Raw genomic sequence first — 14,234 nt, 5'->3', positions numbered from 1 at the left:
GACTGTACTCAGAGGTGGGTAGGGAATGGAACCAAAGGACTGTACTCAGAGGTGGGTAGGGAGTGGAACCAAAGGACTGTACTCAGAGGTGGGTAGGGAGTGGAACCAAGGGACTGTGCTCCGAGGTGGGTAGGGGCCAGAGACAAGAAGTGATTCAGAACGGGGGAGATCTTACTCCTATTCTCTGAGAAAAAAAGGCCTGGGGAAGACTGAGGACAATGGTGTGAATGGGAGACCCTGATGTGAAAGAGGAGTTATCTGATGTGATGAAGAGATCCCATTTTATACTGGGGTGCCTTTAAATTTTACATACTTTTAAAGGGTGCCATGACTAAAAAAAAATTGAGAAAAGCTAATCTAGGCAAGGGTGAGGACAGGAGGAATCCGCTGCATAACCAGTATCCAAGCAAGGGTCAGGGCAGGTGGTAACCATGGCTAGATCTTTGGGGGTTCTGCACCCCCCCCAGATTCAGTTGCACCCCCCAACAGACAACTGCCCCCCCTTCCTGCCTCCACCCTGGCTATGGTGCCTGGACACTGAACTTCTCCCAGGGCCAGGACACAGCTGGTGTAATGTGGAGGGGGAATGGTGGGGTGCCAGTATCATCGCTAGTGCTGGGCATCCATTCACATCCCCACTGCGATCTCCAGCACCTGCATCTCTTCAGCCAGGGAAGCGCCCCCTAGGTTCCTCCTGATATTGACCGCTAAGGAAAAGGGTGGTGGACAGAAGTGAAAAGAGGAGAGTGGCAAGGATGGAGGTAAAAGGAGACTGTCCAGGTTGGAGAGCATGCATATACAGAGGAGGATCAAAGAACTACAAAATAGTTACAAAGGGAATGAGAGTAATTGTAGATGGACAATTGGGGGGGGATAGGAGGATTTATGGGGGCATTTGTAGAAAAGGAGGGGGGGATTGGGTGGGGAAGAAAGGATTTTTGCTAGAAGATGGGGTTGGAGGTGCAGGGTTTATACTGGAAGGGGGGGGGGGTGAGTAAGAGGATTCTAGGTGGCAGTTGCACTAGAAAGGAGGGGTGGATAGGATCTGTGCTTGGAGGGGAGTTTGGGAAGGAGGGCGTTAGTGGATTTGCGATAGAATCAGGACTTGAGGGAGTAAAAGGATTAATGCTGGGAGCCCCTCCCATTGTTAGGGACAGTTCACACCATTCCTGCACATGAATTGCAGAGGACCGCGCTGTGCATTCCTGTGCAATCCGCATGCTGTTCTGTGTGGTGCGGTTTCAGTCCATTCCTTTTGAACGGGATAAAATTGCACTGCACCAAAAGCAGTGCATGCACTACTTTTTAAAATGCACTGCAACCAAATCGCATGGTACAAAAGTACCATGCGATCCAATGCGGACAAACGCACTATGTTTAGGTTGTTATTATTTATTTCTTTATTTATTTCAGGTACTTATATAATGCTGTCAATTTACGCAGCACTTTACATATATATTGTACATTCACATCAGTCCCTAACCCTCAAGGGGTGTACAATGTAAGGTATTTAACTCTGTATTGACAGCCGCTGCAGATGGTAAATGTGGTGTGAATCACACAGGAACGCACAGCACGTTCCTCTGCGATTCATGTGCGGATATGGTGTAAATTGTCCCCGAGAAATCTGTCCTCTGCTTTACCTAGTACTTACCTCTGCCTCACTACTGAACCTTTGCGTCACTTACTATTGAACCATTGCACTCTGCGTCCCTTTAAGCCGTGGCCAAAATTAAGCGCAATGACGGCCACTCCCGATATTTGCTGCAGCACTTTCTCTTTCACAGGCAGTAGAGTCCAACTAATGATCTTGCGCACGGGTTTACTATGTTCAGAAAACACTCTGATAGCCAACCTTACTGAGCATGTGCAAAAGGCACCATCTTGTGTCATTCTTGCTATTAGAGAAAGCTGAATCCCACACTCCCCCATGAATAAATATCTACAGCTGGCTGTTATGCTGCAGTTCTGACCTGTGCTCCCTGTGCCTGGGCTGTGTGCAGTGCAAGGATGGGAAAAGGGGCTCTGCTGAGTGCTCGGCCAGCATTGAACCCTGTCTTCTGCCCTGCCAGCAGTGCCCCCTATCCTCTGCCCTTCCAGCAGTGACCCCTGTCCTCTGCCCTGCCAGCCGTGACCCCTGTCCTCTGCCCTGCCAGCCGTGACCCCTGTCCTCTGCCCTGCCAGCAGTGATCCCTGTCCTCTGCCCTGCCAGCAGTGATGCCTGTCCTCTGCCCTGCCAGCAGTGACCCCTGTCCTCTGCCCTGCCAGCAGTGACCCCTGTCCTCTGCCCTGCCAGCCGTGACCCCTGTTCTCTGCCCTGCCAGCAGTGATGCCTGTCCTCTGCCCTGCCAGCAGTGACCCCTGTCCTCTGCCCTGCCAGCAGTGATCCCTGTCCTCTGCCCTGCCAGCAGTGACCCCTGTCCTCTGCCCTGCCAGCCGTGACCCCTGTTCTCTGCCCTGCCAGCAGTGGCCCCTGTCCTCTGCCCTGCGAGCAGTGACCCCTGTCCTCTGCCCTGCCAGCAGTGGCCCCTGTCCTCTGCCCTGCCAGCAGTGACCCCTGTCCTCTGCCCTGCCAGCAGTGACCCCTGTCCTCTGCCCTGCCAGCAGTGATCCCTGTCCTCTGCCCTGCCAGCAGTGATCCCTGTCCTCTGCCCTGCCAGCAGTGATCCCTGTCCTCTGCCCTGCCAGCAGTGACCCCTGTCCTCTGCCCTGCCAGCAGTGATCCCTGTCCTCTGCCCTGCCAGCAGTGATCCCTGTCCTCTGCCCTGCCAGCAGTGACCCCTGTCCTCTGCCCTGCCAGCAGTGACCCCTGTCCTCTCCCCTGCCAGCAGTCACCCCTGTCCTCTGCCCTGCCAGCCGTAATCCCTGTCCTCTGCCCTGCCAGCAGTGATCCCTGTCCTCTGCCCTGCCAGCAGTGGCCCCTGTCCTCTGCCCTGCCAGCAGTGGCCCCTGTCCTCTGCCCTGCGAGCAGTGACCCCTGTCCTCTGCCCTGCCAGCAGTGGCCCCTGTCCTCTGCCCTGCCAGCAGTGACCCCTGTCCTCTGCCCTGCCAGCAGTGACCCCTGTCCTCTGCCCTGCCAGCAGTGATCCCTGTCCTCTGCCCTGCCAGCAGTGATCCCTGTCCTCTGCCCTGCCAGCAGTGATCCCTGTCCTCTGCCCTGCCAGCAGTGACCCCTGTCCTCTACCTGCTGACCCCTGTCCTCCACCCTGCTGACCCCTGTCCTCCACCCTGCTGACCCCTGTGCACTGCCCTGCTGACCCCTATCCTCCACCCTGCAAACCCCATACACTGCCCTTCTGACCCCTGTCCTCCACCCTGCTGACCCCTGTACACTGCCCTACAAACTAATGGTCTCTGTACACTGCACTACAAACTGCCGACCTTCCATCCTCTGCTGCCCTGACATTTTTGACTGCACCCCCACGCCAGACAGGCTAGACCTGGCCCTGGCGGCAAATAGAAGCATATCTGTTATCCAGGTAAGGGTTTGGGCAGGTGGTGATCAAATGCATATCTGTTATCCAGGTAAAAGGCAGTCAGTGGTGTATCCATTATCCAGGCAAGGGGTCAGGTCAGGCAGCAATCAGTAGAATAATCCAGGTCCAGTCAAGGGTCAAGCAGGCAGGTCAAGAAACATCAGCAAGACAAGGCTTGGCACAGGTACTGGAGCTCAGGAATCTGAAGTGCTGGCTGTGCAGGAGCGTGTTTTACACTTCTAACAGTAAACTAGAGAATTAATTGCGGAGGAACGGGCAGCAATCAATGCTACAGATGAGGTTAAAGACATGCTGTTCATAAACTCTGAACATTTAGCGTAAGACTGCTAGAAATCGCAGCCATTACAGCCCCTTTACAAATCAATACTCCCACTATTGACTGCTGGGGTCCAAGGGCCATGTTGCAAGTACCAAAAGGCCACAGGTTGGGCTACATGAGACTAGCTCTTATATTCTTTGGCTACCAATCATTAGAGATTGCAAGATCTTTTGTCTGCAGTTAGACAGACCCTGTCTGATGGACATGTAGTGATCTAAGGGAACCAGAAAGGCAGAAGCAGAAAGCAAGGCCTGTATGTGTGATGAGACTATTTCACTAACCCCCATAGACAACCTTACAAAACAGTTCATTGAGTTTTAGTTATAAAAACAAGAGTTTAACCGTTTACACTGGACTTCCAGTCTACATGGGGAAGGTGCTTATGGGTAACAGAATATTCAAGAGACCAAAGCAACACAACTGTTCCTATAGCCTCCCTGGCGGTATTCCCGAGTGTAGCTCGGGGTAAAGTTTCAGCACCACAAGCGGTAACCCCCCCCGAGCTACACCCGGGAATACACTGCAGCGTTGCTCCGGGATCTCTTCTTCTCTTACCTTGTCCAGCGCTCCCGCGATGTCCCCCCTGCAGTGTCCCCTGTAATGTCCTCCGGCCGATGCCGGCATCTGTCTTCTGGGTTCCATTCTCTGCGAGCGAGATTCACATTCACAGTGATTTTTTTTGTTTGATTCACAGTGTTTTTTTCACTATATACACATTTATTGGGTATTAATGTGATTTTGGTATTCACCTGAATGAGGTCACTATAATTTATTTGATTATAAAAAAGATATCTGTCAATATTTTCTTTTTTTTGAGGTTTATTACTGAAGCAAGTTTCGGAAGGATTTCTTTAAACACGACATTATTTAAGAAGAATTCGATTGACTGTTTTTTTATGTAAAAATTTTTTTTTTTTTTTTTTGGACTTATAGGGTTTGGACTACACAATTTTTTTTTTGGTCTTTGAGGATTTATGTTATAGCATCTTCTGTTTCTTAATTTTTGCACATCTTTTGGGGTAAAGGTGTTTTGTTTGATGTTGTGGGGTATTGTAGTGGTATAGTTTAGTGGAGAGTGTTTTGGATTTAATTAATTTACACTCGGGAATACACTGCAGCGTTGCTCCGGGATCTCTTCTTCACTTACCTTGTCCTGCACTCCCGCGATGTCCCTCCTGCAGTGTCCCCTGTAATGTCCTCCGGCCGATCTCGGCATCTGTCTTCTGGGTTCCGTTCCCTGCGACGTCGGGATGTACGGGGGACAGAACCGGCAGGAAATTTGAAAATGACAAAAAGTGACATTCACTAAAATCACATAGAATAACATTCCTGTATCAAACCATTTCACATACATTTTGTCCCGAGTGCTTTGTCCGGCGCCCTGCCTGCATTTTTATTGTTCTTTCTGCCTGGAAACTGAGAAACGTCCATGGCGTCCAAAAAGCGTCCCTTTAGGTCAAAAGCGGTTTTAGACCGGCTAGAGAACAGCGATAGTAAATTAGAACCACTTGCAGAATTGAGTGATAATGATTCGTGGGGGAAATTCCTCATCAGACACTGAAAACGATTCTGCGACTTTGCTCAGCGATGTGCGAACTTGGCGCTATATTTCACATTTCAGTGTTTTTGGTTTGATTATATTATTGAATTAAATGTATTATTATTATATTATTATTTTTTAGGATTATTTATTATATGATAATTTATGATTTCGTGTTTCAAATTTTATCATCCCCGGGATGTTTACTAGACTCTTGTTCGGACAGATTTTAGTGAGTTATTCCTAAAAATGACAGCCTACAATAAAAAACACCAAATTTCCATTCAAAATAATGTACCGCTTTCAGCACCAAAAATCTGAAATAATCAGACCACTAGGGAGGTTAAGGGACTCTTTATCGCATTAGCAAGCAAAAACAACAACACATTTAGGTCCAGAACTGTTCCAGCTTTGACAAGGGGACAAGTCCAGTTAGCCCGGGTTCACATATATGCGGTGCTGTACATCACATGTGATTCGCACAGGAACCCGCACCGCATTAATGTGCGAATCACATGCGATTTGTGTGCGGCGCGATCGGAGCTGTACATTTTGTATGTCTCTAATTGCCCCGCACCCGCACCAAAAAACATGCAGGACCCTTTTTTTGGTCTACACTAGAATCGGATCACATGGGTATTCACACCTATGCGATCCAATTCTGCACATCGCACCGCGTTTTGCTGACTGTTTTCGGGGTGTTGTTAACTTAACATGCACACCCGCAGCGGTTCACATGAACGGGGTGCGATTCTGATGCAGTGCGCAAGTCACACAAAAAACGCTGCGAATTCCGCATCAGTGTGAACCCGGCTTAAAGTCTTTTCTTAACACATAGGGAGAATGAAAGGGCTCTAATGTTTGGGTTTTCCTATAAGGGTTTTACCTTGCTATTGATTCTCTACTTGGCAGACAAGCTTTGCTTAGGGCTTCCAGCAGATAGGCCTCCTAGTCTTTTTTGACCTCACTTGGTCTGGAGTCTAAAGGAACACTTTGAAAACACATCAGATGTCAATGGGGAAAAGTATATCATGCTGGATATCTATACTGATATGGACGGGTAATGTGTTAGAAACGTAAAGATGCCCCAGTCTGTGGTGCAGCCTGGTGGCATCAGATGGACTGATACATGACATCCCAGAGGTGCTCTATTGGATTTAGGTCAGGCGAGCATGGGGGCCATTCAATGGTATCAATTCCTTCATCCTCCAGGAACTGCCTGAATACTCTCACCACATGAGGCCGGGCATTGTTGTGCACCAGGAAGAACCCAGGACCCACTGCACCAGGAGGAACCCAGGACCCACTGCACCAGGAGGAACCCAGGACCCACTGCACCAGGAGGAACCCAGGACCCACTGCACCAGCGTAGGGTCTGACAATGGGTCCAAGGATTTCATCCCAATACCTATTGGCAGTCAGGGTGCCATTGTCTAGCCTGTAGAGGTCTGTGCATCCCTCCATGGATATGCCACCCCAGACCATCACTGACCAACCACCAAAACGGTCATGCTGAATGATGTTACAGGCAGCAGAACGTTAATCACGGCTTCTTCAGACCCTTTCATGTCTGTCACATGTGCTCAGGGTGAACCTGTTCTCATCTGTGAAAAGCACAGGGCGCTAGTAGCGGACCTGCCAATTGTGGTGTTCAATGGCAAATGCCAATGGAGCTCTATGGTGCCGGGCAGTGACCACAGTGCCCAATAGAGGACGTTGGGTCCTCAGGACACCCTCATGAAGTCTGTTTCTGATTGGTCAGAGACATGCACACCAGTGGCCTGCTGGAGGTCATTTTGTAGGGCTCTGGCAGTGCTCGTCCTGTTCCTCCTTGCACATAGGAGCAGATTCCTGTCCTGCTGATGAGTTAAGGACCTTCTACAGACCTGTCCAGTTCTCCCAGAGCAACTGCCTTTCTCCTGGAATCTCCTCCATGATCTTAAGCCTGTGCTGGAGCAAACCTTCTGGCAATAGCACGTATTGATGTGCCATCCTGGAGGAGTTAGACTGCCTGTGAAACCTCTGTAGAGTCCCGGTATCACCTCATGCTACTAGTAGCGACACTGACCCTAGCCAAATGTAAAACTAGTGAAAAACAGTCAGAAAAGATGATTAGGAAAAAAATGTCGGTAGCTTCCACCTGTAAAACCATTCCTGTTTTGGGGGTCGTCTCATTGTTGCCCATCTAGTGCACCTATTGTTAATTTCATTAACACCAAAGCAGCTGTAACTGATTAACAACCCCCTCTACTACTTACCTGACCAGATCAATATCCCAGGAGTTTCATTAACTTGATGCTAGACTCTGACTAAAAAGGAGTTCCTTTATTTTTTTGAGCAATGTATATCACATCTGAGTCCAAAATGGCCACCAAAATCTAGAGCTCTGTGTCAAAATAGACACAGGCTCTCCCAAGATGGCGTTTGGAGCCCATGGCAGAGGACACATTGGTCCTATGTTTTTCTTCCCCAGCACCAGTGGCAAACAGCAGTTAAGTGACTGTGTTACTACCAAAAGTGATTTAGAAATCAAAAGAATGCTGTTTCATTTTCAATCATTTTTTTATTAACGATTTTTAAGATAAGATACACAGATGTAGGTAACATACGTTGAATCAGTTGAGCTAAGACAGCCAGTATCATGGGGTCACATTTAAACACAATAGAGGTATACAGGTTTACAAACCAAGAAAACGATATAGCAAGCGTGGCCTATAGAGGTTTTGAAAGTGTATATTGACAAAGTTAGAAGCAACGTGCTGTACACAATATGATAGATATATACAGAAGCGCGTACAGTGTACACAGTGAGAAAACACACATAATGGTGGTTGGAAGCTTTTAAAGTTTAGTTTGCATTCAGCAAAGACTTTTCTACAGTTAGGAGATAAGGTTAGATCATGTGTCAATGAGCTGCCTAGCAGCCAAATTCACTGTGGCTGTATGAATGTTATTTCAGTTTTTCCCATGAGAGTGTAGCTGAAGCATGGAAACCTTAAAGATGATCCCTACGTGTATAACAAATATAAAAATGTAGTCTCTAAAGCATCACGTAGAATGAGGCCCACTTGCTCATTTTAATGACTAATGAAAAATTGGCTAGTGCATAATAATGGATCCAATATGGGTGAGGATCTTCTATAACAGTGGTCTCCAAACTGTGGCCCTTTGCTTGTCTTTATTTGGCCCTTGAAGCACTATTTCTCCCGCTAATACAAGGCACTATTCCTCCCACTGACACTATCAATGAGACACCATTCCTTCCATTGAGGGCAACAATGGGGCACTTATTACTCCCACTGATTCTAATGATGGAGCATTCCTCCCACTAGTACCAACAATGGGGCACCCCACTGATACTAACAAAGGGTACTATACCTCCCACTAATACCAGTGATGGGTCATTCTTCCTCATCCTACTGACCATACTGTAGGTGTGGGGCACCATTACTTCCACTGATACTAACAATGGGGCTCTACTCCTCCCTTTGACACCAACAATGAGGCACTCTTCCTCCCACTGACACCAACAATGGGGCACTATTCCTCCCACTCATACCAACAATGGGGCACTATTCCACCCACTGATTCTAATGATGGAGCATTCCTCCCACTTGTACCAACAATGGGGCACCCCACTGATACTAACAAAGGGTACTATACCTCCCACTAATACCAGTGATGGGCCATTCTTCCTCATCCTACTGACCATACTGTAGGTGTGGGGCACCATTACTTCCACTGATACTAACAATGGGGGCTCTACGCCTCCCTTTGACACCAACAATGAGGCACTCTTCTCCCACTGACACCAACAATGGGGCACTATTCCTCCCACTCATACCAACAATGGGGCACTATTCCACCCACTAATACCAGTTATGGGGCACTATTCCTCCTCCTACTGACCACGCATGCTATGTGATTTTTAAGTCCCACTGACCACTAAGCCTGAAGCATTGTTTTTTCCACTGGCCACAGTCTGCCCCCTAAAGTCTGAAGGACATTAAACTGGCTTTTTGCTTAGAAAGTTTGGAGACCCCTGTGTGACAGAACGCAGCGTCCAACCCCAGCCCTTCTCACCAACTCATGATCAAAGGACCAGCCGATCTCACACCGCGCTGTCACTTGCGTAACAATGCCACTCTCAGCTGCGCCCTGCGCAAAGATTTTCCAGCTCGCGGGACCACAATCTTTGTGCCAGCAGCCTGAGAGCAATTGTTACTGGGTCAGGTTAATTACGCAATTAACCCTTCACATTGCCACTTGCAACTTTTTACAGAAAAGGAGGAAACTCACAAATCTTAGCAGTAACACTATGATATTAGTATATGCGTCTGTAATACATACTGTCACCACAGACAGATATATTCAGAGGATTATTACATACAGTAGCACTCTTCAAGAGACAGGGATTCTTTTGTTTGCATTAAAAGCTTTAGAGACAGTTCAACACTTTTCAGAAAAGAGGATTTATTACTAAAAAGGTCAAAATGGTGCAGTTAAAATATTTACAGAAAAAAGATGTAACAAAGATATAAAGAGAACGATAAAACAACAGAGAAATAAAAGAAAGGAGGTCAGAAGGCAGAATACTTGCAAAAGTCTTTGGTTTTAGCAGAGTCCAAGTGTCCAAACAAAAAGATTGCCTTGGCTCTCAAGTCTCTTAGATGGTTCCTGATTGATGTTAAACGAGAGCTTGCTTTCTCCAGGCTGTCAGTCTTTTTCTATCATATCAAAGGGGTGTCTCCTGAGAACAAATGACCAATCATCCAGTTTGGGGATGGGTGTTAGGCTGTAACCAAGGTTATGACCAAATCCCTTCCAATTTCTTACTAAGGTCAATAACCTTCAATAGGTACAGGTAGCATCCTAGCAACTGGCAGATTAATATTTAGAATTACATTCCAAATGCAAAGATACCAAACATAGCATATCCTTGTCACTCAGGATAAAAGAGACTGCTTCTTCTCTCTTGTAGGTACTAATATAGTCATGTAACGTTTTGTGTGACTCATATTAAAATGACCTATCCGAATATATACTTCATAACAATGTGCCCAGTTCCTGCTGAAGTTTATGAATTGTATGAAAAACGACTCATGTGGAATGTACATTTTATGGCACTAATGGCCTAACAGGTCATGACTGACTGAGTTTTGTTTTACAATCGGGCAGAGGAAAGTGGTTTTCAAGCAGACCCCCTGGAACCAGACTAATTAGCAGTTTACAGCCCTGAAGCTTATCTATCTGTGTTTTATTTAGGATAAGAGATCCTGTTGGCCTCTGTTCAACTTGTAGCTATGCATTCCATGGACAAAGTGAGGAGAGAGGACAGGAGAGAACATGGCTGAGACCTAACAAGATGGCTGTCATGTACAGCGTCCATGCCTCTATTGCGCACAATCGTCACACCCTGTGCTATAAGGAGGAAAGAGGGGCCAAGAAATAGAAAAGTCCCTCTTGAGGAAAGTTAAAAGTAGGAGTTAGAGGAGTACTGTATGTGTATAAGATCACGGTTTCTGTTCATAGTACCACTAGCCCTATGGAGTTGCAGCGGTCAGCAACTACTGCCACTTCCCACCTACCTCACTTGCTTACATACAATAGACTCTGGCTTTACAGAAAGAATGGCCTGAATGTGGCAACCAAGGGATTCTTCAAATAGTATTCTTCAAAAGAACATGTTCCACGTGTGATAAATATACCTCCATGTACACTTACATATTTCATGACTGTTTTGTTTCAGGTCAAATGTCTGTGGAAGGATTTACACGTTATCTAAATGGAGAAGAAAATGGAGTAGTACCTCCTGAGAAACTGGATTTAAATGAAGATATGTCTCAGCCCCTTTCCCATTACTTTATTAATTCCTCACATAATACCTACCTCACAGGTGAGAGATTTTTCTACAACACCTATATGTCATCTATTTATTTGTCAATTAAAGAAACATTATTGGTAAAATCCAATCCAAATTGAGCAAGTTTGCATCGGGTAAGTTGGCATGATGGCCCTCTGATGGAGGGCCAGAAGAGGCACTGCCAGTAGTTCTTACAAAAAACTGTAACTTAATACATATTACGAATACATAGCATTAAGCAAAGTCTCCCAAGACAGCGCTAATCATACCTAAAACTGAATATATACAACAATATAAAACAAAAAATATAATATAAAGTTAGATCATCAGTCCTCAAAAATTCCTCTATGTTATCCACCACCAAGTGAGTGAAGGTGCATAGAAAGAAGTCCACCACTAAATGTCCTTCTACAAATATTAGTCCTTTAGGGTAGACCTCAACTTTGGATTTTCCACTTTGATCACCGCAGGGCCATCCGTGAATCACTCTCCCCTCCAGACACTCCACTCACCAATGTAATTGTTTATTTGGCATAATCAATCAATCTCCAAAGGGTCGCTTGATCCTCAGATATCATATTATTATTATACAGGATTTATATATTATTATTATATTATACAGGATTTATATATTATTATTATACAGGATTTATATATTATTATTATTATTATACAGGATTTATATAGTGCCAGCAGTTTGCTCAGCGCTTTACAATATAAAGGGAGACAATACAGCAATTATACAGTTCAATACAAGAGGGTTAGGAGGGCTCTGCTCCTTGGAGCTTACAATCTAGGAGGGAGGGACTAGTGGTGCAAAAGGTAATAACTGTGGGGGATGGACTGGTTGGAAGAATAGAAGATTCCATTATTAGCTGAGGGCTATATAAATCCTGTATAATAATAATATATAAATCCAGTAGGGGGACCCATGAGATGACCCTGGTACCTTTCATAGGCTTTTTTGGGTGTGGTTTGAGTGTGGGCGAGGACACAGGGGCCCCATGATCCCCTATTGCCCAGGGGCCCCATGAGTTGTCAGTCCGCCCCTGCTGTATTTATACAGTGGGGCAAAAAAGTATTTAGTCAGCCACCTTGTGCAAGTTCTCCCACTTAAAAAGATGAGAAAGGCCTGTAATTGGCATCATAGGTAGACCTCAACTATGAGAGACAAAATGAGAAAACAAATCCAGACAATCACTTTGGCTGATTTGGAAAGAATTTATTTGCTAATTATGGTGGAAAATAAGTATTTGGTCACCTACAAACAAGCAAGATTTCTGGCTCTCACAGACCTGTACCTTCTTCTTTATGAGGCTCCTCTGTCCTGCACTCATTACCTGTATCAATGGCACCTGTTTGGACTTGTTATCAGTATAAAAGACACCTGTCCACAACCTCAAACAGTCAAACTCTAAACTCCACTATGGTGAAGACCAAAGAGCTGTCGAAGGACACCAGAAACAAAATTGTAGACCTGCACCAGGCTGGGAAGACTGAATCTGCAATAGGCAAGCAGCTTGGTGTGAACAAATTAACTGTGGGAGCAATAATTAGAAAATGGAAGACATACAAGACCACTGATAATCTCCCTCGATCTGGGGCTCCACGCAAGATCTCACCCCATGGGGTCAAAATGATCACAAGAACGGTGAGCACAAAACCCAGGACCACACGGGGGGACCTAGTGAATGACCTGCAGAGAGCTGGGACCAACGTAACAAAGGCTACCATCAGTAACACACTACGCCGCCAGGGACTCAGATCCTGCAGTGCCAGACGTGTCCCCCTGCTTAAGTCAGTACATGTCCGGGCCCGTCTGAAGTTTGCTAGAGAGCATTTGGATGATCCAGAAGAGGATTGGGAGAATGTTGTATGGTCAGATGAAACCAAAATAGAACTGTTTGGTAGAAACACAACTCGTCATGTTTGGAGGAGAGAGAATGCTGAGTTGCATCCAAAGAACACCATACCTACTGTGAAGCATGGGGGAGGCAACATAATGCTTTTGGGCTGTTTCTCTGCAAGGGGACCAGGACAACTGATCCATGTACAGGACAGAATGAATGGGGCCATGTATCGTGAGATTTTGAGTGCAAACCTCCTTCCATCAGCAAGGGCATTGAAGATGAAACGTGGCTGGGTCTTCCAACATGACAATGATCCCAAACATACTGCCCGGGCAACGAAGGAGTGGCTTCGTAAGAAGCATTTCAAGGTCCTGGAGTGGCCTAGCCAGTCTCCAGATCTCAACCCCATAGAAAACCTTTGAAGGGAGTTGAAAGTTCATGTTGCCCAGCGACAGCCCCAAAACATCACTGCTCTAGAGGAGATCTGCATGGAGGATGGGCCAACATACCAGCAACAGTGTGTGCCAACCTTGTGAAGACTTCCAGGAAACGTTTGACCTCTGTCATTGCCAACAAAGGATATATAACAAAGTATTGAGATGAACTTTTCATATTCACCAAATACTTATTTTCCACCATAATTTGCAAATAAATTCCTTCCAAATCAGCCAATGTGATTGTCTGGATTTGTTTTCTCATTTTGTCTCTCATAGTTGAGGTCTACCTATGATGCCAATTACAGGCCTCTCTCATCTTTGTAAGTGGGAGAACTTGCACAGTTGGTGGCTGACTAAATGCTTTTTTGCCCCACTGTATATATATGGGCAGCACGGTGGCTAAATGGCTAAATGGTTAGCCCAACCACGGCACCAGCTGTCTGGAGTTTGCATGTTCTCCCTGTGCCTGCGTGGGTTTCCTCCGGGTACTCCGGTTTCCTCCCACACTCCAAAGACATGCTGGTAGGTGAATTGGATCCTGTATAAATTGTCCCTAGTATGTGTATGTATGAATGTGAGTTAGGGACCTTAGATTGTACGCCCCTTGAGGGTTAGGGACTGATGTGAATGTACAATGTATATGTAAAGCGCTGCGCTATATAAGTACCTGAAATGAATGAATATATATATATAAAGATATGCCACTAACAATGTATCCTTTGAGCGAA

At 46.2% G+C, this 14,234-nt stretch overlaps 1 protein-coding gene across 2 annotated transcripts in view; it reads left to right on the top strand.

Annotated features, from left to right (window-relative positions):
- The window catches only part of PLCB1 (phospholipase C beta 1), an 815,168-nt gene that overhangs the window by 742,043 nt on the left and 58,891 nt on the right, over positions 1–14,234 (top strand). For both annotated transcript variants that reach the window (XM_089680621.1, XM_089680620.1), the window contains exon 10: positions 11,106–11,252. In XM_089680621.1, the coding sequence (XP_089536747.1) occupies positions 11,106–11,252 (147 nt within the window). The remainder of the gene's footprint in view (positions 1–11,105; positions 11,253–14,234) is intronic.

The sequence above is a fragment of the Staurois parvus genome, unplaced genomic scaffold (genome assembly GCF_062004578.1).
Source record: "Staurois parvus isolate SC_StPar_1 unplaced genomic scaffold, SC_StPar_1.0 ptg000248l, whole genome shotgun sequence".
In the NCBI taxonomy this organism is placed as follows: Eukaryota; Metazoa; Chordata; class Amphibia; order Anura; family Ranidae; genus Staurois; species Staurois parvus.
The sequence above is the reverse complement of the archived record's forward strand: the minus strand, read 5'-3'. Positions and strand labels throughout refer to the sequence as shown.